This window comes from Crocodylus siamensis, chromosome 12 (genome assembly GCF_052110815.1).
Source record: "Crocodylus siamensis isolate JL-2025a chromosome 12, ASM5211081v1, whole genome shotgun sequence".
Classification (NCBI taxonomy): Eukaryota; Metazoa; Chordata; order Crocodylia; family Crocodylidae; genus Crocodylus; species Crocodylus siamensis.
The window spans coordinates 33,296,915-33,323,017 of NC_143406.1; the positions used below are offsets into that span (position 1 = coordinate 33,296,915).

The following is a 26,103-nucleotide window of genomic DNA, read 5'->3' on the forward strand; positions in this document are numbered from 1 at the left end:
TGAGAATTGTGGTCTTTGCCATTGTATGCTGTGACAAGTGACATACTAGCCTTAGTGGAAGGCAGTAGAGTGCAATATTTTTCGTTAAAAACTTTGTGCTCTTGCATTATTCTTGCTTGTGCTTATCGAAGCTTAAATCAAATCAGTTTTGTACTAAGATATACTTTTGGAATGCAATCCTAAAGCTCTTATAGTCCCATAAAACTTGAATAAAGCCTAAAAGATTGGGCTCCTGGAATCTTATAAACGATTGATAAACACAAGGTCAATTATTCAAAAGTCACCCTTCGGGGTCCTGTAGTGCCAGACATTGTTCCATTGTGTTCAATCTGGGGCTTCACCAGGGAATAGCTCAGCACCTCTTAGTATGCTATTAAGCAATGTGAATAGCATCTGTCACATACGGCCTCTCCCTCTCTCTTCTCCTCCCCCCCCCCAAAAAAAATCCTTTTCTTTGCAGTGATTTATCTGTGCTACATCAGGTTTTGCAAGGTCTTATTTTCTTCATTAAAAAAATAAAGGTGCTCTGTGTGTGTACATTAGAAAAGGCCAGTTGAAAAAGTATGCCTTGACAGTGGAGTGGAAGGTAGTGACCTTCGTGACAGTTCTGCGCTCCTGTGGGCATTTGGTCCACATTCATAGGTCAGACCTTGAGACAGTTGGCTCAGCTGCTGCAAAACTTTATAGGAAGGAGAGTGCCCAGCGCCTCATCTGCTTAGGCTCTAAACTTGCACCCTCAATTCTAAGCACAGCCATTAAGTTGTACATTTGGAGGCTTGATTGATGCAATGAACAATGGCTTTATAAGTTGGTTGTTATCTTTTTTCTGTAAGTGACTTTAACAGATACAGGTGAATTGTTTTCATCTTCCTCTTCTTTGCGCTTGTCTTTTCATGAGCAGAGGGGTTCTTTACATCTTTCATCCAAAACCATCCTAAGCAAAACAACCATCTGGGCCCACTTGACTGACTTCATGCTTTTAATGGATTTTAATATGGGCAGAGACTGTGATTCCTTGCTTTTGAACGCATTACAGAAAAGCTCCAGACTTAATACAGGCTAAAGATTTCACAGAGAAGCTTCCATCTGCGAGTACTGCACAGGAGCAGATTAGTTTCACTGCAGTGTGGGAGAGCTGCCTCCACACACTATTCATGTTGATGCTACATATATTAACACTTTTCACACCCTAAACACTGCTGCCTCCTCGCTTTCTTGTGCTGATGCCATTACACACGCACTGAAAATGGGTCAAGTGGCACACTTCGGAGTTCTGCATATGAAAGTAAAGACAACGGATCTGGAGGCCCAAGAAGCAAGGGGAAGTCATATGACACAGTAAGTCATTGTCAGGAAATCCTTATCCAATAATAAATTAATACAGTGCTGAAGTGCATGACAGAATTCCATGCTACAGTATAACAGGCCATGAACAGAGGGTGAGTTTCTAATTAAGAAAGGATTGCTATGGTAACCAAAGGTGATCAAATATAATTGAGTGTGAAACCACAGGAGGTTTTATGACAGAGGTGTCTGAATAGATTATCTAGCACATACTCTGTTTGTTAAATGCAACTCCATTGTCAGGTCAGATTAGTCCATGTTTTGCCTACTTTTCATGCCCCATTTTAGGCCAGCCAAAATGCATCTCCAAGGACTTCAATGGGAATTGCAGCTGCTCCATACCTCTTAAAATCAGGGCAGCTGAGGAGGACTGGATGCATAGCTCCTCTTGCCCACCAGTGATACCTTTGAATCAGGCAGAAAGAGTAGATTTTGGACCTTTATAGCCTAACTATATCAGAGACATATAGTATAAGCTTTTGTAAGCAGAAAGCTTCATCAGATGCTTTGAATTCATCAGAAAGATGGCTACTGAGCAGCCTAAATGAGGATTGTTACTATGATATGATGTACATGAAAAAAATCCCCTACTAAGGGCATAACATTTTTTAGATATAACTGTCTGTGCATATGGGGAAGGGCAGAAGAAACATTAAACACTCTCAATCCCATCTGCAAGTGGGTTCCCTAAACCCTGGGTCCAAGTACATACGCCTCCATCTGTGAGTGTAGAAAGAAGCTGGTGCTGTGTGCATGCAGGGTGTTTTCCAACCCACACAGATAGCAGAGTAGAAACCTGAAGATTAGCACTACCTGGATGCAAATGAATGCAAGGCATAGCTCCCTACACAAGGCTCACTGTATAGGCAGTGTAGCCCTGAGAGAGTAGGATGCTCTGGGCATGTCTACATGAGACGTTTACCACACAGTTGACTAATTAAACAGTACAGTAAATGTCTCAGTGTCTATACCTGAGGCCCTATTAGGGTGCACAAAATGAACTAATGCTACAGCAGGGTAGTACTTGTAAATACAATACAAGTACTACCCTGCTGCAGAGTTTTTCATTTGTGCATGTGTAGACACTGCCCCAACAGCCTGGGGCACAGGATGCTTCAGTGTGGGGCCTGCTTGCCAGCTAGCCCCACCCTGAGGCATCCTTATGCTTCAGACAGTCCCTGTGCAACACATAGAGCCTAGCTGGAGTAGTCCTGGGCTGGCAGGCTGACCCCCTGGGTTCAATCCAGCGCCAAGATGGCTTGAGGGGAGGAGGAAACCCTCAGCGGAGCTTGGATCCGGCCCCCAGAGCTGGGAGCAAGCTGGAGTCCCCTAGCCACACTGCCTCTGGGCTGGCCGATGGCACCCGGGCTTGGCTCTGCCCCAGTGGTGTACACGGGTCTCCAGCGCCCGCGGGCCAATGCCTGCATGTGTACCCCCAGGAACGATCCAAGCAGGGTATGGTTTCCCCCTCTCCTGCCCCACGGCACTTCCGTGGGGCAATTAACATCAGGGCACATTGGACGCTGGGGGAGGGGCGGCAGCCAGAATTTCTGGCCTGAATAAAAAAAAATGTAGAACTCACCAGGCGGGCGGGCGGGTGGGCCACACAACAGAGGGAATCACTATGGCCTCTCCAGCTGGCGCCCACCCCAGGCCCGCACCCAGGGGCCATGCTCCCCCACCTTAGTATGCCACTGCTCTGCCCCCAGAGCTGGGAGCCAGGACCCGTGCCACCTTCTCAGCCTCTGGGCCTTCTGAACGGGGCCAGGTGGAGGAAGAATCCTGCAGCCAGGTTTGGCGCTGAACCTGGAGCCTGAGGGGGCCGGCCTGAGCCAACCTGGAGGCTGAGGAAGAGGCATGGCTTGGGGAACCTGCCCAGTTCCTGGCCCTCTGCAGTGGCCTGCAGGCTGGGAGACATTCTCTAGCACTCCCTGGCTACTGGTATGGGCTACTCCAGGGCTCTAGCTGTCTTTCCTGCTGGAAAAGTGAACTTTACTTCACTTGTTTATTGGTTCAATCTATGCAGTTTAGAGAAACCTGCAAAGATGGATCAATTCAGCCTCAGGCTTTTTGCCTGTCTGTACTTAGCCTATGAGGCTACTGCCCAAACACATGTGAGGTGCTCAGTGGTATAACATGGTGCAACTCCAAACTGATTTACAGTAGCTCAGAATCTGACCCTTTAATCTTATATGAATGATCAGAGTAGATTTACTGTCCTGGAAAATTAAATATCCTAGTACCCACAGTGTGGGCAGAGACAGCAGCTGTCTATACACATGCTTGGGGCTGGGGTACATTTTAATTAAATGGTTCCCAGAGAGCTGCTGTAATTAAATTGCCTCACTGTCATGTGTATTAAGCCCCTACAGCTTCAAAAATGGCCACAGGGTGCTTTATCTAAACCGGGGTAGGCAATGTTTTTGGGTGGAGTGCAGAAAACCCCCACAATGTCTACTTTGTAAGGTGCCAGAATGCCGGCATGCCATAAAAACAAAACTAGGGCAGGGGGTATATGGTAGGACACACTGCATATTAATAGAGTTAATAATCATAAACGTTGCTTTTTTTTCTTATGGTAAATACCAGGTTTCCTAAAAATTCTAAACCTGGTGACAATAAATAAAACTTCATATACTGCCTTTGTTCTTGTGTATCTTTTTTTTTGTTAAGAATGGTGCAATGGGAAAGGGGAGAGAGAAGAGAGATGGGAGAGGGGAGAGAGGGAAGAGAGAAGAGAGAAGGGAGAAGCAGGTGCAGGGGGAGGCACCACAGGCAGGCTAGCCTGGCCAGGCCCATAGGAAAGTGGCAGCCAGAGACGAGTGGGGGCTGGGCAGGGAGCGGGGGCTGCCTTCGGGCTTCACAGACTCAGGCTGCAACAGAGTTGCCCAGTAGTGCCTAAGATGGGGCCCAGCCCAGCCCAGCCTGGCCTGTGCAGCTCCATGGGAATGGGGTGCAACTAGCCTGCCCATGAGAGGACACTGCCTGGGTGGGGCAGAATGGGCTCAGGGGGCTCCCAGCTCAATCTCTGTGCATGCCAGGCACAGCATGAGTGGGACAGAGCCCCCATGCTGCAGCAGAAGCCCCCCAAACTGCCACAGACAGTGCTCAGGGCTGAGCTATCTGGGAGCCTGAAGCACAGCAACCCTGCACAGTACTTGCCCCAGCCCCTTGAAGGGAGCTGGAGGTAGAGAAGGCCTGGGCCTGGGCAGGCTGGGGCAGCCAGGATCTAGGGGGTTCCTGCAGGCAGGGCCTTGCACCGGGGGTGGGGGAGCTCCACCCTGCTCACACTGTGCTCAGCGGGTAGGGCAGCTGAGTGCAGAGCCAGAAGCCCCCGAGCCAAGTGTTCTGCCCTGGCCAGGCAGCACCCTCACTTGGGCAGGGTGGCTGCAGCCCATTCCCGCAGAGCTGCATGGGCTGGACCAGGCCCCACTATGGGTGCTGCTGGGCACCCACGCCCACCCACCACAGCACGAGCCTGTGGAGCCCCAGGGCAGCCCCCACTTCCCACCCAGCCCCCCCTTCCTAAGGGCCTGGCTGGGCTGGGCTGCCCATGGTGCCTCCCCCCACACCGCCCGGACCCTGCCCCAGTGGCCCCGCCCCAGCACTCAGCACCCCAGTGCTGCCTCCGTCCAGGGGACAGGACATCTGTCTGCCCGGGCCCAGGGCTCACCTACCCACTGGGAGCCTCCAGAGCAGCAACCCTGTGAAGCCCCTGCCTGGGCCCTGGCCCCAAGCATACTGTGCCTCCCTGCAGCTCCTGCCAGGGGCCAGGCCAGGCTGGAGGACTCAGGCCAGGAACAGGGGATGGGGACAGCAGAACACAGACAGGGTCCCTGCCTGTGTTCTCCTGACTCTACCCCCACTGCCTACCATGGCACTTGCACCTGTGCCTGCTCATAAGAGCCCAGAGCAGCAGTGGGGGAAAAAAATTAAAACAATTTCATCACATTTTCTAGTGTGCTGGGGAAAATGTCTCTGAATGCTGATCCCTGATCTAAATCTCATTTGATGAGTTTTAAATAAAGTGCTGCAGTAGCCATTTTTAAACCCACAGGGGCTTATACATGTGACTGTGAGGCCATGCTGGAGCACTCTGATTAGAACATGGACCAGCACATGAACAGGAAGCCAATGCTACCACCCACGCTATTCCAGCAATATGGTTCAACAATAACTGGAGAAACCACTTCTTAGATTATCAGCCTCAAGGGCCAGTTCAGTTTCTGGCTTCCTTACCAGCATTTCCTAGCAGATATGGCCATTGTGATGGATTTTTAACAAATCTGTCAAAGAGGTTAATAAAATTTACTTGAACCAACATTATTTACTAACTCAAGTAATTCCTGCTAGACATTTTAGAGCGGTATTTTTTGCTAACTAATTAGATTATGTATTATCTATGTAATGAATCATATATTATCTGTGTAATGAATTCTAATGAGTATGAAAAACATTCATTAGAAGGAAATCTGATTAATTCAAATTGCTATTATTCTGGATAAATGTCTATCAAAACCCTGCACAATAAAATACATACTTTCTTGAAAATAGGGATACATAGGAAGGGGCAAATCTTTGGCCCTACTTACATCTCATCTTCACCAGGAGCACAAGAAGAGACTTACCACAGCCTTACAACTCTAGCACAAATTCCTTCTTATGCTCCACAGAACAGGATGAATTCATCAGCAGGCAGGAAATGGGCCAAAGCACAGTGCATGCTACTGACCTGGGCCAGTAAAGCAGCCCCATGGGACCATTATCTGCTACTGCAAGTGAGAAAAGCTTGGAGGCTCAATTCTAAGAGCTTTTCCCTTGCATTTTTAACTCTGTGAAATGCCTAATTTATTCTTTGTATTGGTGATGAGATTCAGACTGGCAGCGCACTGGATTAGATGGCTACTTTATGGGCAAATGCATCCTCATAGAAATTGACACACACGTTTCAGCCATCTGTAAGTTAGCCTGGTTTTGCAGCAGCACCCATAGTGGGGCCTGCAGCACCCAGCAGCACCCATAGTGGGGCCTGGTCCAGCCCATGCAGCTGGAGTACCGCATTCTGATGAGGTGATTGTCATCCTGTTCGTGCATGCAAACCAAGTGCTTCCCAGCTTTCGAAGAGCAATCATTTCTCTGAGCACATGGGGAGCAAGGCAGACAAAAACAAGGCCAAAAGGTGGCAAAGCCAAGCCAAAATTCTTCTCTTGGAACTGCATTGCCAATCTAAAGTCAGTGCTCTGCTGTTGCTGCATCTCCCAGTTTCCTATTAATCATGTCTCAACGGGAGTTCTGCATAATGTAGTGTGGTCAAAGGGAGTCTCAAACATGCAGGAAGAAGAACTTATCAGTGTCTAACTCTGTCACGCAGAGAAGAGAACCTTGTCCACACTGATTAAGTACAGCAGTTGACAAGAGACTTTATCTGTTAATTATTGACATATCCAAAAGGGTCCTGTGGCTTGACAGAATCCTTAACACATACATTATCTTCTCCATTGTATTTCATCAAGGAACGTACAGTGGCAGTGTGCTGTAATGCAGGGAGTTTGGGGGGGAGGGGGTTATGCATTGAAACACTGAAACTCTCCTTTCATTTTTCTTTTATTTCTTCCTATGTCAGAAAAGGTTGCCTCTCATATTTTCCCTTTTCTACTGTTTAATTATTCTTCATTTTTAATACTTGGAATCAAATATAGCAACGCGTATCAGTTTCCAGATCACTTATTTTTGTAAATCAATTCTATTTTTTATGTTTTTAATAGTTTTAAAAAAATCAACCAGATGGCATCTAAAACTGTCAATTATATACTGCTTGGAATTAAAGTATCACTGCAAAATGCCTTTTATTGTATTAACCACTTGAAACTATAACTACAACTCTGAATGCACAAGGAACTTTATGTTCCAGTATCGTATCAAACAAAAAGACTCCTGAGAGTTTTAACAGCTTCAAGATAAATCCAGGAATGAACAGTTAAATTGCAGAGTACAAAGTCTCCATGTATATCTCATGTTCTGATCTGAAAACTAAACCCTTGAAACAGCTCAACATCTTAAAGATCACCATTCTCAGGATATTATTGATTTTTCTGTCTTACACTTGGGGAATAAATTTGCTTGTACGGATCAAAAGAGTCAAGATACACATTCTGATCACTAATTATTTTGAGTTACCCACTACAACACATTACTGAATATAACATTTGAAAACTTGAAAACAACATAGTGTACTATTCTCATGATGATAATGCAATATGGTATTGCATTATTCACAGCATTGGGGCCAGATTCATATTGGTTACACAAATACTTAAACTCCAGAAAATGATCCAGACTGACCCTACTTTTGGAGCCACAAAATTAAGTAGTACTTAAATTCAAACATTACCTTTGTTTTGAATGTAAAATGCTCCTCACTGCCTAGATTTAGGCCAGAAGCACTTGACTTCTGGTCCACGGGCAAGTTCTAGCTGTGGTGCTGTGTCATTTGGTGCATGGGATTCCCCATGAGGATCTGTAAGGAGCCCCCTGGGCTGTGGCCTCGTGGGCTAAACTGGCCTAATCCTAGTGCATGGGGCTGGGCAGAGGCAGCATGGAAACCTGATCCTGGGGTACAGGGCTGGGCAGAGACAACATGAGGCCCTGATCCTGGTGTGTGGGGCTGGGCTGAGGTGGCACGGAGTCCCAGGGCCTAAACCCAGCATGAGGACCATCTGAACCTGTGCAGAGGATGATTCGGGCACACCAGGTCCAATGTGGCTTGTGCCTCATCTGGCCTGTGGGGCCAAAAGTTTCAGCACCGCTAATTTAGACTTCTAAACATGTGCAGAAGTGATTCAAGTTCCAGCAATCAAGTGTTTATTTTCTACTTCAGCCCTCGTGCAATCCAGGTTAGGAGGCCCCCAAATCCAATTTACATTGACTCCGTTGAGTTCAGCTGAAGAAAGGTGACTGCTGCTAGTAGCACCCCCCTTTTTCTCAGTAGTTTACCAGTTACAGCTCTCACTGAGAAGGGGAAGTGGGGAGCAAGGTTTTAGGCCCTCCAACATCCTGAAGGGACTTAAACCAAGCTTCCCCACTCTTCTAGGAAAGGGTATTTTATATTAATCAGTAGCTAAAAAAACCCAGAAATACTTGTTTTCTCACAGATACCCAAACAAAACATAAGCCTTGATTTTGGAAGACAGCACGTAGAAGAAAGACGTTTTTTCGAGTCATGGCCAGCTGTCTGGCACAGAGGAAGAGCTCACAGAAACAGCATCCAGGGAGCATGGCATCCCCAGGGACCGTCTGGGTGAAGCGGCAGGAACTTTCTGGGGTGGCAGGACAGCAACAAGGCTAGGCCCCAAACCCTCCCAAGGGCAGGAGTGAGACCTTTTTTTTTTTTTTACTGTAAATAGCTTCTGTATATAAGTTCCTGCAAATAATAAAGTGTTGTTTCCATATGACAAGTCTCAAGATACCACAGACTGATGCAGCAGCTTGCTCACCCTCAGCCAGCTCAGTGGCTCTTGAGCCAAAAGCTACTGCCTCGCTAGCAGCTATGGCAGGACTAACACTGCATTGTCACCCTGTGCTTTGCAGCCCTTGGAAGAAGGGGCAGCTGCCTTGGTGGCTGAGTTGCAGTGTCACACACTTGCTCTATCTTACCCCGCTTCTATTCCAGCAAGAAAAAAAATCAGCTTTTCTATTTAAGATATGCACCCCAATTTTGGAGGGCTGATTTTTGGGGAAGGTGTATGTAATAGGTGAGACAATACACAGGCAGCAGGTCTCTCCCCCAGGGTGGTAGGATAACTCTCAGTTTGTTCTTTTTCTTGTCCCATTACTCTTGCAGTCTAGACTGCCCAGTGTCACAGCTTCAACAGGAGGGGTAAAAGGTGTCCCCATTTAGCATATGGGGACTGGTCCAAAATGGTCTGGTGGTTGAGGCACGCTCCTGGGGAGTGGAAGATGTCCATAGGCTGAAGCTGACCTATAACTCTGACCTCCTTAGAACAAGTGCTTGAGCCACATTAGACTCTCGGACCAAAGGTCACAACCATCCCCCTTAGGTGCTTTCCCTCAAAGTGGGATTGCAAATGAAGATGTCCAGTATGCAGCCTGAGTGTACTCCAGAGAGGGGAGGCGTTCATACACCTCTAGATCAGGGGTTTTCAACCAGGGGTACCTGTACCCCCGGGGGTACTTGGGAAGGCCTCAGGGAGTACTCAGCAGTGGGCGCTGCCACCGCACAGCCGGCACTTCTTGCCACCGGCGTGCTCCTGGAACACTTGTTGACCAGCCGCCAGGGGACTCTTTCCTTCTCAACCAGCCGCTGTGGGTACACTGATCCAAAAAGTTTGAAACCCCTTGCTCTAGATGGCTCTAGGAGGTGCCTATTTCTGTTGTAGAGCACCTACATACCTAAATCCAATCTAAGTGGACTTCATCCAATCAAACTCCCATAGGCACAGATGAGATTGACATCTCTGGGATAAGGATCCTAGGTACTTGAAAGTGTCAAACTGGATTACCCACCCTGGGAGGGTATCCTTTTAAGTTTTAGTTGTTCCAGTGTCTAACCAGAGATGCCTCTGGGTGTGTCCCCAGAAGTGTGCACGTGCAGGGGTGTGGATATTTGTCCCTCGGCATGCAGCAAATTGCCCCTGGTGGGGTAGGAGAGGCTGAGGCCAGCACCTGTACTGGCCCCAGGATCCTTACTTGGGGTCATGGGGGCCTCCCGCAGCAGCAGCAGTGACAAGCCAGTTGCTCAGAGCCTGGCCAGCAGCCAGAGTGCAGTTCTGCCAGACTCCCTTTCTGGAACTGGATGCTGCTGCTGCGTGCACCACACTGCTATTTTTTTTTATCTTCCAGTGTCAAAAAACCCCACCGTGCTGCAAATTAGCAGTGCAGTAAATGCATGTATGTGCAGTGTGTACAGTTTGTGGCACTGCAAAGGGCTGCAGTGCTGTAAACCGTATGCATGCTTGTGGGGACGTGCCCTCTGGGACCAATCTGGATCAGGCACAGTTGTCTAACTGGATTTTCCACGTTTTTAAAGTGATCAGGAAAGGTTCCTAAAAAACATTTGTATAGAGGAATCCTAGTGTAAAGAATAATTTAATTGCATTTCATAAAAACGCAGAATAAATTAAGAGAATTGTAACAGTAAAAAGCATGAAACAAGACCAACTATAAATTACTAATTTTCTGATTGGCCAGCCAGGCCCCTATACAGCTCAGGCAGGTAGGCAGGCAGGCTCCGGGGAGAAAAACAAAAAAAGATCAGGCTCGCCATTTCCCTTCAGTGGAGCCCGTTTGCATGAACTGCTGCTGCCTGCACAGGGCCTGGTGCTTCCCTCCACGGCTGTAAGGTAGCAAACTAAAATACGCCAGAGGTGTTTTATTTTGCTGTGTCCCAAGGTCACCACCGACAGCGTAAACAGCCACGCCATTCAAGCAGTGCAAAAGGCAGTTAAGCCATTCTAAAGACCAATTTTGTGGTGTGTACAAAGGCCCCTTGGTTAGAATTAGAATGTGGCAGGGATACCGGTCAGGCTCTTTGACAATCTGCCAGCACCCTCTAGGACACAGCTGTCACCTTCTCACCAGAGGAAGTGAGACAAGTAAGTAGGCAAGGGGGAAAAAGCCAAAATGACTGCTTTAAGTGGTCTCTCATTTCTGTTTCCTCCCTGAACATAGAGTCCCTTCTTTGGAAGACATGGTGGGGTCCTTTCATAATTTAAATACTACTTTCTTGTGTAATACAAAAAGTTTGGAACTTATTCATAATTGAGTTTAATTGAAAGTAAGATTTGAATGCAGTCACTGGAACACCAAACTGCTGTGAATGGCACTTGAACTCATGGAGGAATTTGGAGGAAGAAGAGATCAAACAGATGGGAACCGGGGGTGGGGTAATTAAGAAAAATGAATTTAACAACAAATATATTAAACATCATGATACAAAATGTTATAACGTTTCCCCTGGTATTTTCTTTTAACCTTTAACTATTTCTTGTCGTGCAAACATGCAACTTCCTTCTTAAAATAAAATTGTATTAAGTTTTTTTCTTTATGAATCATAAAATTAAGGATTCAGAGTCCAAGATGATATCTATGCTGTGGGGAACTGTACATTCAAGAAGTTCTGGCAATAGCTAATTGGAAGCGGTTATGGTATGCAGTTAGAACTTAGACACTGAATGAAGCCAATTTCTGTCATACTCCTTGGAGGGGAATAATTTCTGAACAACACATGGTACCAGGAATAAAACAAACTACAAGGACAAGGACATCCTAAGGGGGGGAAAAGGGAGCAATTAAAAGGACTCCAGCCAGGGGCTATGCTCTCCAGAAGTGCAGGGAACAACCAGACAATGCCTAAATAGAACTTCCCTCAGTATCAGCAATAATTGTTGCCAGCAAGAAGGGAGAAAGTCAGAAGGCAGTTTTATTTCTGAGAATAAGAGTGTATGAAACACTTGATGTTATTAAGCATAATCAATAAACTCAGACAGAGGAAGCTAATTACAAAACTATATTGTCAAGATTTGAGAAGTTTGGCTTTCTCCATAAAAAATGAAACACATGAAAGTTACTTTCTAAAGCAAAGAGAACCAAATGAGAGAGAAGGCTTTGGGTTTGATCTAAGACAGAAGAGCCACTGTGATGCTTGGGATCTGAGACAAAAACCTCAGAGAGACTTCTGAAGTCCCAGAATTAACACTTTAGGAGGCAATGTGAATTACTAGGGACTCCAAGATCTACAAGAAAAGAGGCCAGAGACAGAAACGCATACAAGACTCACACTCAGAATCCACAGGAGCTGCACATGTCGTGGCAAACACCACAAGCCCTGAGACAAAACCTGTCGTTTGGATTAAAAGACACAAGAACTGCAGTGGATTACTTTACTTTGCAAAAAGTATTGAATTCACATAAAAGACCTGACATGCCCAACAAGCAGAGATGAAGGGGCAGTCAGAACTTATTTATCTAATGTGTGCCAGAATTTGAAGTTTTTAATCAAGTCTAAATTCCATTTAGTCAATTCATGTTCTGCAAGGTTATGGAGAACAAATTGGGACTCATTGTACGGCACGTCCTAAATCAGGCATTCTTTAGTGTTCCTTTTGACAGGACATTAAATAGGCCCTGACTGAGGAAGGCCCATAAATACATGTTCAATATTAAGACTATAAGCATACATTTAGGAACAACCCCACCAACTCTGCATGTATAAGTCACTTGTATGAGGGTTTCATGGACTGGGCACATAGTTAAATTAAAGGATTTTATTGAGGTTTAAGAAGTTAAACGCCCAAATCCTAGTGACTTCAACTCCCTTTGGCCCTTATGAAAATCCCAGGATCATGCAATCCTCTTCCCTCCGCTGCAATCTGAAAGTCAGGGGACCTTTTTTAGAACTGCTGGGGAAAAAGAGTAGTGGCTCCTTTACAGTCCCACTGTCTCATGAATTTGAAGTAGGTGATTAGGTGAGGGAAGGATCACATTAATAGATGAGCTGGTCAGCAGGGCTTAGTTAAACCACTGCTTGACCCAGGGATAGGGAAATGGGTATACTCTTCTTTGCATCCTTTTCTTTGTTCCTGTTTTCAGGGTAATTTAAAAGAGACAAGGCTGAACACATCTTAATAGATAAAGCAGCAGCTACACTCTTATTGATATCTTTAAGTAAAATATCATTGATTAGTTGTACTCTGGCATGCCATACTGAAAAAGATGGTGCAAAAGTTCAAGTAACTTCTGTTGAACTTTAGGATAGTAAAAATAAATGAGTGTCATGCAATGCACACTAACAATCATTTTATTTTCCTTATGTTATGTTTATTTTAAACAACACTTGCTATGTAATATTCCTATGTACAGCATCACTCTGAGTCTGTAAATTCCATTTTAAAATAAATACAAGTGTTTTATTTCAGCACCTCACTGTATGAAGCTCGATAAGAATAAATTAATTTGATGTCATCAAAAAGATTTTTTTTGATTTAAAAAAGGCTTTAGTCCATGTCAGGGACTTAAATTTCTTAATTTTGTTCCTAAAATAGAAACAAACAAAGAAAAAAAACCCCTTAAGGAATATTTTTCCTGTGCTGTAGATTACAGGTCAGACAATATATGAATTGAAACTTTTCTGTCCAAAACTGAGATTCTAGACTGACAAACCAGCATAAGTGCATTTTTGCTATATATTTTAAATACCTCCAATATGAAACGTGGAGCATCTATAGCTAATTAGTAAACTAATTAAAATAGTGAAGGCTGTATCCTACAGTACTGTTGTGCATGATTGCACTGAGGTTGTTTTGAAAAACTTATCAAAAGTTTTGCCCAGAGTTTTCTAGCTGAAAAAGGATCGCAAAGGGCAAACTGTCCTGTTCTACAGACTCATAGTTTCATGAAGAGTTGACTGATTTCAGCAGCTCTACAGGCAAAAAGTGGTTTCACAAATCCTAATGGACTTACTCACCTGCCTATGGTGTGAACAAGAGGGCTGCCAGTATAATTTTTTTAAGTTGCAACTTCTGTTAGCTAGAAATTGACTAAATATACACTGCAGCACCAATTTTAAAACTTTCCATTTAAATTAGGCACCCAAGTCTAGCAGCTGGGTTCTCACCCAGATCTGTGTTTTAGATCTGTAAGTGACAATCTGAGCATCCAAAGCAATCTCCCTGTGAAAGGAATACAAATACAGTTTTCTCAGCTCTGAATGGAAGAAAAATGAACAGCCTACAATAAAGGCATGACCAGCCTACCCTATCCCAGTTAAGCAAATGCTTTTCAGCATAACAATTTGTATACCACTTCTTAACTAAACAAGACTTAGTTCTTCAGGGTTTTCTATAATTTCTTTCCTCAGTGATGGCAAAGCGCAGCACAGGATTATAGTCATTATGTAAATATCCTAAGAAATTCAACAACTGACCTCATTTTCTAAGAAGCCAGTTAGATAAGAACAAAAACAGAGACGTAACTGGCCAGAACTGCAGTCCCCCCCTATCCTGCCCCTCTCCCGATTCTTTCTTCGCTGGGCTCTGGCTCCGGAGCTCCAGGAGCAGGAGCAGGAGCTGCAATTTGCTGCAGCTGAGGGGAGAGATCTCATATTTTTGTTGCAGACACACACATAAAGTGGGCAGAAACCTACATTTTTGGTGGCAAAAAATGGAGTGACATTACCCACCCCTTATTATGCAGCTGTACGCACAGCTGCTTGACAAAACTCAGTTTCCCAGAATGCCATTCACTCACTGACAAACATGGCTGTAGCTGGAAAGTGCAGGAGGAGCAGAGGGACACTTCCATGTGAGAGGTATCCCACTCCATTATGGAGTCCTGCCACCCCTTCCGCCCCCCAACTGATAGCACCCAGGGCTTGGGCCCCACTTGCCCACCCATCCTTTTGCTACTCAAAAAGTGATCCCAGTTTTTTTACCTCAGTAGTGGAAAATAACTGAGGCAGAATTAAGGGGCAAAGACCCTTTATGGCCTCTGGAAAGAAGGAAAAGCCCGTAAGAACTGCTTTCTTTCAAAGGGTTGTGAGCTTGCATACAGAAGCCAACCTGTGCATTTTGCAGACACTCTTTGAAGCTTCTCATGTATAGATGAAAAAAAATCAGAGGCATAACTACCAGTGTCTCTGGCTAGGCCGGCTGCAGCAGTGGCAGTATGTGGGCTGGTAGTGCTTGGTATTCTTGCACATTTTCTAAGAGGGTGGCTGGTGCTTGCGTCCATTACCCAACCCCTTGCTACACTACTGAAGAAAATGGAGCCGAGATTAAAATTGGTCTAATTTCCAAAACTGCTCAGTGTCACATGGCAAGTTCTTGGAAAAGACAAAAAAAGAACTTAAGTCCTTGCAACACACAGTCCTCTAACTAGAGGTGTACTGAAACATCAGTTCATATCGGATCGGCACCACTATAAAGAAATTGGCTGTCTCAGAAATCGGCCTGATGTGGCCGATAACAGTAGCATTCTTAATGGGGGGGCGGGGGGGCCATGCCCACGGGTGCCGGCCTGTGGGGTGGGGACCGCCGGCCAGGTCCTACTCAGACCCCTGGTGGCAATTCTGGTTTCACTGCTGGCATTTCTGGGCTTGGCAATCAGCTGCTAGGGAAAATCAAGGCGCACGCAGTGAGGGAGGGCATCGGGCTGGTACAAGCACTGCACAGCTGGGGCAGGTTGTGGGACAGAGATGTGGCTCATCCAGGAGGTATGGTGAGGGTGGTTCCCACCTCTATGCGCACCCCGGGAGGGCATGGGGAGGGGAACATTCCCCCCCAGATCTGCACAGGGCAGGGTGGGCCGCTGCTGTGGGCTGGGATCAGAGCTGTGCTGGGCTCATCCTGGTGGGGGCTGAGCCAGACTGTGCTCAGGGTGAACGATAGCAGTGCTGGGAGGGGTGGTTGGGGCGACTATGGTGAGCTTTGGCATGGCTGCAGCCCCCTCCATAGCCCCCTCCCAGTGCCTCCACTGTCCGCCCCAAGTACAGCCCAGCCCAGTCCCGCCCCCTGCCAGGAAGAGCCCAGCACAGCCCTGGCCCTGGCCCCAGCCCCAGCCCCAGCCCCAGCCCACAGCAGCAGCCTGCCCAGCCCCATGCAGATCCAGGGGGCACATATTCCCCCTCACTGCCCTCCTGGAGTGTGTGCAGCAGTGGGAGCTGCTCCACCCTCCCTGCACCCCCCAGATGAGCCATGGCTGCCTCGCCCCACCCTGGCTGAGCAGTGCCTGCCCCAGCCCGTCCCAGCTCCGCTCCCTCCCTCACTGCAGGGGCTTTTATCTGCCCCCCTATGCCCCTTCCCTCACCTTCCACCACAACACACTTACCAGCTGCATGCAGCAATCCATGCTGTATTGGAAACTGGATCAGTATCAGCCGATGCCTCCTTAAAAATCTGCTATCAGTAATGGCCTCAAATATCTCTATCAGTGCACCCCTAGCTCTATTATCTAGCACTGATTCTAGTCAAACAACACAGTTATATGGAAACCATGATTTCAGAATAGACTGCAACTGGTGGCCATTCGCCTTTAGATGCCATTAGATCCAGGTTTTCCAACAGCAACAGGCATGACAAGAGAATGTAATTGAAAGGTGTTTGTTTACTCTCTTCCCTATCTAGTTACAATCCAAACATCAATTCAAATCACTCAAATATTGCTTTTCATCAGACACAATGAAGAAAATATTAATTAAAAGCAAATACCTAAGCACGTTGTTTTGAAAATTCAGCCCAAACCATGCATTTGTGAACAATGCACATTAAAAAGTTAACATAAATCAAAAATACAATTATAAAACAGGCTATAAACAGGCTAGAGATATGCTCTCTTTTAAGCATACAAAATGTTATTTATTTTCTTGGTTGTAAAGTAGGATATTTCAACCAGATTACAACAAAATTACCACAGGATATTTCAAAAGAAATATTTAATACAAGAAAGTATTTTATAAAATTATATATACATTAGTTTAAAAATTCTGTAATGTAAACAGTTGCTTAACACGGGTTAAATTAATACAAAGACCTTATAGCTGTTTATAGGTTAACGTATTATCTGAATAAGGTATATACAAATATACCTCTTTAGAATTAACAGCATTGTGCCTATAGCTGTCAAACAAACACAGAAGGGAAATTCAGCTTCCTGAGCTGCCGAAAGGTTGGTCCCAGACAATAGGGTAATTAATTTTATCCAGTACTAGGGTTTCTTAGAAAGGCTTTCAAAATGAGAATTTCTTTTAAAGAGGTTTTTTTCCCCCCTTTAGATTAATTGTAATTGTATTTTAATTTTTTTTTACCATTTCAAGTTATCCAACATACACATGAAAAAACTCACGACCATAGTTAAACATTTATCATTGACATGGACATTGCTATTAAAATACCAATAAGTAACAACTTATTTCTCACTTGTGAATATATGGTATGTTTTTATACACCAAAGACTGATTAAGGTTCATGATGGAATAGCACTATATCAATAGGTGATCAATTCCTCCTTAAACATTACAGTGAAGCGCTTATATGTAAATTCATGCTAATACTGATACAAAAAGCAAAATTGTTCTTATTAATTGGAGATTTGTATTGACAGCTTTATAGATGAAGTTTCATAAATAATATCAATTATGTGCAACAGGATCATAAAGTGATTTTTTTAGCCTAGAACATTATCAAAATAAAAAAAAAAAAATTTAAAGGATCATGCTATTGTGCCAGAGCAAAAAAAGAACAAGGGTTATAGCATATCTAATTTCTTACTAAAAATGTAAAGAAATAACAGATCAATTGATATTTTTATTTTATAATCATTTTACTTTACATTGTTTCATGTAATAAAAAGCTCTTTTTATGGCACTGCACATCTTTAACACTACAAAAACCAATTAAATGCCCAAATATCAGCAAATTAATATTACGTTTTAGTAGGTCAAAAATAATGATATAAGGAAATGAGAAAGAGACAAGTTAATTTCTGTCACAAGCTGAGATGATGGAGCTTGAACACACATCCATGAGAGACTCATTCAAGCACCAGAAGGAAAGTACTGTTCATATAGCTCTCAAGGAAAAAGGTCAGTTCTCATCAGAACTCTGATAATCCAGTTGACCCACGTGTTTGAAGCTCTCATTGGAAGAACAGAACACTGAAGTGAAAATCTGAGAGCAGCACTTTCAGCATTCTTCTAAATAACTGTTCCACAGGTTTCCCAGGGTATTTGGGAAGTATATCCACAGGTAGTTTGAAGTTTCATGATGTAGCAGTCATCAGAATTTGTTTCAGAAATGTTTGAAATGGCACAAAAAAGGGAAAAAATTTGACACAGTATAAGAAAATGATATCTGCTATATCAATTTAAAACGGAATTCTTGTAATCTGACTGCAATTTTATTCTGCCTGCTTATATACATTACCGTCAGAGAAGTGTTAAAAGCTTCCAATCTATTTCAAATGCTGATGTGTCTACAGTTTACAAAAATGTAATCTCTTAAAACCTCCATTCAGTAATGTGTTATATTTTATTAATTTATTTAAAGATACTTTGGACAAATAAATATTACTTGGTCTAGAGATAGTGACCTAGTGGCTAAAAGGTGACATGTTCCAAGCTCCTGCAGTCTTGGCAGGCCATGTATACAGGAAGTCTATGTGGCAACCAAGAAACATACCCCTGTAAGTATGACAATAGTTTAAAATAGAACCTGCCTCTTGTAGCAACTGGAGTATACTGAAATATACTTGTCTCCAGCTTCTTCAATATTCTTCTGTGCTTCTTCCTTGGTTGTTGTCACTTCTTTTCCTCAAGCGGAAGATAATGTCTGCCCCACCCCACCCCAACACAGGAACCAAGTTGCACTACTACCAGTCACAACTTTGGCAGTACCCTCTGCTGCCAGACTCCATGCTAGTTCCTCTCCAGACCTGCATGACCTCACATACCACCTTCCTTCACATTAGCAAAACTAGCCAAGACAGAAGAAAACTGGGACTGTATGGGTGTGTCTACATGTGCATTTAAGTGCAACTGAATTTAATGCACATTAAAGCAATTTTTGGCAGATGTCTACACATGCAGAGACTTGGCACTAAAGTTAGTGCACTTGGGCTCTTGTACATGTGACACCATTACCATGTACACATGACAAAAATGTCAGTGTGTGTGGTTTAATGGTGTCATGCTGTACATGTGCACGAATTTGGGGGTTCTTAAATGAGTTTGTATTGTTGCGAACTAAACTACATCCTGATGTAGCTTAGTTCGCAATGTTGCAAACTGCAATGATGCAGCTGTCAGCTTGCCCCCTGGCCACAGGAGAGACAGGCAGGCAAGGATTAGGCGCCTCACCACTTCTGCCTTCAGCAAGTGCCTACTGAAGGCAGAAGTAGCAACAGGCGTGATCCTTTTTTTTTTTTTTGGTGGAAACTGCCTGCCTTTCCCATGGCCAGAGGGTGTGCTGCTTGTGGACCAGGTGCCCACTGAGCTGAAGGGGCCCCTGGTCCTTGCCTCTGTGTTGGAGCACTCCCTGGGGCCACCTAGCCGGGCTGCTAGTGGGCCGGGTGCTGCCTCAGCTCAGGGTCAGGGAAGAGTTGGATTGGGCCACATGCTACCTCCAAGCTGGGGCAGCACTCGGCCCATTAGCAGCCCACCCAGGCAGCCCCAGGGGGTGCCACCACCGAGGGAAGGACTGGGGCCCCCAGCAGCTCAGGAGCCACTCAGTCTTTCAGGAGCTAGCCCTCCAGCTGCACGTAGACTCCACTGGGATAAAAAAAAAAAAGGATTGGGCTTCTCGCCAAAAAAAAAAAGGATCAGCCCATTGCTGTAACAGTGATGAAAAATAAAACCCCTAAATTGAAATGGTGGGTTTCAGTTAAAAACTAGCCATTTCAATTTAGGGGACACAGAATACAACCCTAAGTATTAAAACACCCCTCACAGTGTACAGGCGTCCCCTGGCACTAAAGTTAGCGCCAAGTCCCTGCAGCCCTGCCATGTGTGTTTAGTGGCTGAGAAGACCTGGCACTAAAGTTAGTGCCAGGTCACATCTACATGTGTGTTAATGCGCTATAACTAATTGTGCCTAAATTTGATGCCTGCATTTGAAGGTCCAATTAGCCTAATTTCACCATTTTAATGTGCATTAAGGGTGCATACGTGTAGGCATGCGCCCGTAATGCGCATTAAATTAGGCTAATGCACATTAACATGTCTTGTGTAGACACATCCTATGCGAAGTATATTACACAGTGCCCCCAGTAGCAACAGAGGAACCTTGCAAATGAGCTATTACAAAGCTGGAATCCCAAAAGATTAAGAGTTTAATATTTTCTTTATCTAAGTAGGATTGAGTCAGTGATACTTCAGGACCAACCTGCAAGGACTAGGGCTTTTTAGATCCATGTCTGCATCTAAAATAACACTATATAGCTCTTCAGACTGGAAGTATTTGTAAGAAAATATCATCTTTCCAGATTGTTAATAAAATCTGACAGACTTTAACATTACTTTATTCAACGCTCACTCTTAAATACATTTATTACTAGCGAGCTGTCCTGAGCCAGTCAATCCTATTAACATTTACATTTTTATTAATTACTGTGACTGTTAGGAATCAGATTTTTATACAAGAAAAAGTTTATTTCAAAATGACAAACTCTGTCTTACTGTATCCATCTTATTCTTGAGCTATAAGAAAATCTACTGCCACTAGACTTATCTGCAAATATTTGACATACTAATCCAATCACAGTAGTTTATGGCTTGCAGTACATTTTGTAAAATGATACAATTTGCTTACAACTAACCTTCAAACAATATGTTTTGTAAACAGGACCAGCTTAGAAATTATTAATCCTGCTAACAATATGTGATTTAATAGACATGTCAAGTTAAGTCTTTGCTGCTGTGTCATTATGCTGCTGCACATAAACCTTGGGATTTTTTTAATGGGAAACTTGATTTGATACAGGATTTAAGTCAGCGCATTTATTTATTTAGCATATGTGGTTCGGGCACATTGTTTCAGTGGAAACCACATACACTCAATAAATAAATGCACTGACTTAAATCTTGTATCAAATCAGGTTTCCCATTAAAAAAGCCATTGCATTACAATCTCTCTAATGAATGGCAGGGTTTCTAAGAAAATGAGATTCTTTAAAACTACAGTCAATGTTTATCAAATTTAAATCAATAAACAATCCTATTTGCAAAAGAAGTGAGAATATCACCTACTTGCTGCTTCTTAGGAAGTTATTTATTTTGAATTTAATAGAAAAACAGCATTAAATAAAAAAAAAATACAAAACCCCTTTATTCAGGAAAGCTTACAGATTGAAGTCCCCAGATAAATTGAAGTCTGGGGAATTCCGTTCCCTATGAGCAAAACAGGTACATGTTACAGCCAGGCAGTGAGTGTCATAGCCAATCTTCTTCACCGTTCTACAAGCAGACCATAGTTCTGATGGAACAACCCTGGAGAAGACAAGGCCACATGAGTTTTACACTGACTGGGCAGATCATCACATATGACTGTGTATATGGTTTTTGTTAGTAGTGCTGTGCATGGCTCTCCACCAAGAGTTGGACTGACTCTACTTCCTCATTCTTCACTGGTCATTGACAAACTATTGCTATCAGCCACAAACAACCTGGGTTATATTTCAGAAAAAGCAGCACCTAAAATTCAGAACTGCACATGATGCAATGTTACATGGAAAAATGCAGAAGTATTTAATAGAACCATTTTTATTTTTACAGTATTTCTCAGCACTGAATACTTTTAAGTGGTTGGGCAAGATTTTCCAAAACATTTAAAAAGGATTAATATTGAGAATTAGTATTTATAGCAGTTACTGAAAATTAGGCCTATTAGGTAGAAAACAGAGGTCCTAGATGGAGTGTGATCAGCTCTACCACAATACGTTATGGCACAACTAATCACACTCCAGGATATCTACTCCAGGGATGTCTAACTGGTGCACATTTCTGGGAGCGGTGTGGGACTAGGGCTGCAAGTGCAAGGTGAGGGGGAAGGAAGGGGGAAGGAAGGGGGAAGTTTCCGCCTTCTTTTAAATAACTTCAGCCTTCCTGAAGTTCAGCCTTTCTTTGTATCTGCAAGGAAATCCTTCGTACAGGGATTCCCCTGCAGGTATCGCTGCTGCACAGGGACTTTGTCTACATGCAGGGAATCCCCACTTGTAGGCAGAGGCCCTGAAGCCCTGACTTTCCCTGCTTACCCCTGGAGGGGATACATCTGGGTAAGCAGGGAAAACAAGGCAGGTACGCTCAAGGATTCAGGAGCCCAATCCTGCGTAGGAATTCCTGGTGTGTGCAGTGCTGCGGAGCCCCTGCCTCGGCAACCAGAGACGGAAGGCAGCTTCATGCTGTCCATGTTCTTCCATCATAAACAGGCATAGCCCAGAATACAGTGTCCTAATTTATTACCACCTTCTGTTATGGCCACAAATTTGAGCATCTGTGGTATACTACAAGGCATAGATGTGTGCTTGCTTTCACTTTATGCCAACCTAAACATTTTTATGATGGCACAAAGGTGACGTCTGTTTCCACGTCTATGGTGTTTCAACATGACAAATATTTAGGCATCCAAATGTACAAGACACATCAGAAAATCTTGGCTGGAATGCTTAACAAATCTAATCTGGTTCACTTTACTCAGGGTATTTTCACTGAGCTCAGTGTTACCCGTGTGAGTAATGTGAGCAGTCTGTCTCTGAACATTTTTGTTAAGACTACAGGTTCAGTTACCGTCCATTCTTTTATACTGTGTTACTTGTGAAATAAATCTACCCAACTATTTTCTTAAATTTTATTAAGAAATCAGATGAGAATAAGTGGGTTAATAACTGCAGCACATTACAATATATCTCAAGTCACAAAATTAAAGTTCTATGCACATTGTAATCTGAGCACATATAGTTAACAGGGAATAATTTATATTCTGTAAATGAGTCCATTTTTTTTAATTATTTATATTCATATATTAAAATTATGAGAGGCAAAATAAGCAAGAGAGATAATTTAAGAGCCAAATATATAGAGAGAGAGCAAATTTCCTGCAAAAAACAAAAAAAGAAACAGTTTTAAAAATATGGATTGTACATATTATTCTATGTTTAGCATGTGTGCCTCTGCTAAATTAATTTCCTTACCATTTGCAGCTTTCCAAAGAAGGGGTGGGGGAAGGCTGTACACTGTGAGCTATTTTTTGAAGTTTAATAAGTCTTCATGTGGCAAACATACAAATCCAACTGCTCCACAAATGAATCTACGCAATGTAGATTTTCAGTTTAATCTGTAATTTAATATCACTAGACAAAATTAGATGCATAAATTACAGCTCACACTCCCATGACCATGTAAGGCTCCTATGACCTTTGAAAGAAATGGACTCTAAAATGTTTTCAAAGGGGAACTTTCATTCATTGCTAAAATCTTTTTTAAAATATCAGCAATGCATCAAATTAAGGAGTCTGGAGAACCTTGAGTCTGTAGCTACCTTACATTTTTTTTAAAAACAAACACGTACCCTACCATGTGCAGACATCAACATTAACTTGTCCCCTAATACAAGACAAGACTACTGGTTCTTCTGATAAGCTGTCCTTTGGGATTTTTTTTTTTATAAAGGAATACTTTTACTGATGTGAAAAAGATATTGCAGTAGCAGACAAGATTGCTAGTGATTGAGAAGCAAGATTTCATTTCTTTTACATTCTTCTTTTGGCCTCATGATCTGAAATATCTCTCTACAACTTTTTGCCATTTCCATTCAGTGCAATGTACACACGGTACATTTCAATATTACTGTTATAGAACTCATTGATTACACTTAATCTCCAGTTCTGCAATCATTACATTAGTCTTTATTCAGCTGAGTAGTTCTGTTGAAGTCAGCAGACTACTTACATAACAAACACTTACAGAACAGGGGTCCCAGTTGGTTAGATTTTTAAATAAAGCTTTATATTGGGAAAAGTGCATTGATAATCAGTGGTTTATGTTCCTGAAAGGAAAAATGTTTTTTTTATAATTGCTGATGTGGAGAGTGCAAAAACAAAATATACTGATTTATGGTAAGTACAGATTATCCAAACAACTTATGAGATGAGAGTTGTTGTGGTCCAAAGAAATGCCAAAATACAGTCATTAGAAAATCTAAATGTATACTGGTTAAGACTTTATACAGAAAAGAAGATAACCAAAGTGTAATTTACTGCCTACGGCAGTGCACCTAATGGATGCTGAACTGGATTCCAGTTAATCCATATCAGGACTTCCATCACTTATAACAATTAACCCCCCAGTTTTCTTACTTGCTCTCACAGAACCATTACAGGTCACTTAGAGGTAAGAGGTGACAGGCACTTTCATAAGAAGCAATTCTTTGTAAGCATCATTTCAGGTCTTACAAAGCAGTGGTAAGAATGCCCGAACATCCGCTTGTTTTAATGTAGAGAGATTGTTCTATAATACATCAAAAACAAATCAATAACAGAACATAGCCCGTTGCCAGAAAGCTTTACTTTGTACTGTGTTAACGCCATGTTTCCTTTTGCATTAAAGATCTTGAACTGACTTGCCTCTTACCTTTCAACAAAAACAACATTTCATTAGAAAATTATTAGAAACTCTGATTTCGTAGACTTGCTCTTCACAAGTGAGAGCACCTGGGAATATCTAATTAAACATATACACAAGATTTTTTTTGTCTTCTACAATATTCTTCTGCTGCCATTTACTTTCTCAAGTTTCTGAAACCCTCTTCTGTGCATCAAAGAATTTTAGTCATTTTATTTCCAAAAAGTAATGGGCTAGGGAGGCTTTTGAAGCACAACTTTCTGGCACATACTGGGAATGTCTACACATTCATTAATGTGCTGTAATTACAGCACATTAAGCTTAGTCCCTGTAATTACAGGGACTAATTTAATGCACCATAATGGGCGCTACTGCACATTAGTGCCAGTGCACACTTTTTCATGACGCTAATGTGCAGTAGATTAATTCTACTGCGCATTAGCATGGATTTTGCCTGTCATGCTAATGGGCAGTAGCATTAGTCTACTGTGCTTGAAGTGTCTCATGCAGACTGAATAGTGATAAGCATAGTTGTGCTTGTAAGGAGAAAAAAACCTCAGCATTTTCCTGACATGCCAACAGATCTCAGGAACATAAAAAGATGATATGAGGGTAGAAGAGAGAGATTCTACAAAACAAACAAAGGATTCATAGTAGCAGAGGAGAAGATAACAAAGGAAATAATATGTACTGCTCTACAAAACAAAGGAAATGTATATCAATTTGCTGAGGCTCTACTGAGCAGCCCTCGTATTCCTTTGGGAAATGACTGCTGCCTTGAGAACTGACCTATTTGATCAGAATGATGAACCTTGGTACTGAGCGTCTCTTTTCAGGAATTAACTTGAAGCACCTGTATTCTCCCAAGGAGCTTATATAATCAACAGTGCAGCATGGGAAGAAATCACAGGACTGTTTAAAGTACACGGTGCTGGTGTTCACAGTCATGGAGTCAGAGGTCACCACTTTGAGGCTCCAGGTTCCGTGGCTCTCTTTGATGGCTCCGTGATAGCTTTGGAAAGCGGGTAGTCACCCTTGAGCGACTGCCTTTATTTACTGGTTCTCCACCAGGCTGAATATCACTAGGAAAAAGAATAAACACAAGAACAAGTTCATTTTATATGAAAATTAGCCGGTTGCTGGTCTGAATATGGAAAAAGCAGATGTTATAAGAACCTGGCACATGGTTGCAAACTACAGTATACATCCTTAACTACATAGACTTATATAATTTAGACTGCTGTCTGCAATCTGAATTACAAGTGTGATCCTGTAAAATATGAGGACAAGTAGTGCTTTATGGGAGACTGCAGTCCCAGCATTTTGAAGTGATAAACACAGGCAAACTGAGCAAGAGCTTGGATGATGCTTCAGTTAACATTCTTCTAATTATGGATGCATGTATCATCATGTGATGAAGCACATTAGTAATACATCCCTGTTGGGAACTCTCGAGTCTGTTCTGACCAACAACAGACTGTGATATTACATGAATGAGCTTTCTGAAAATGATTTACTCAGAGTAGTCTATATTCAACAACAAGCAGTAACACAAAATTCTGCTGACCTAGATGTCATTGCTATAGACTCCTTGGAAAACTACAGTAGAAAGAGATAACGCTGTATTTTCACCATTC

General features: G+C 43.2%; 1 protein-coding gene across 2 annotated transcripts in view; it reads right to left on the reverse strand.

Moving 5' to 3' along the window:
• Window positions 1-16,443: 16,443 nt before the first annotated feature.
• SNX29 (sorting nexin 29) overlaps window positions 16,444-26,103 on the reverse strand; it is a 453,573-nt gene continuing 443,913 nt past the window's right edge. For both annotated transcript variants that reach the window (XM_090023172.1, XM_090023173.1), the window contains one exon: window positions 16,444-25,548. In XM_090023172.1, coding sequence (XP_089879298.1) covers window positions 25,419-25,548 — 130 coding nt within the window. In that variant the 3' untranslated portion in view covers window positions 16,444-25,418. The remainder of the gene's footprint in view (window positions 25,549-26,103) is intronic.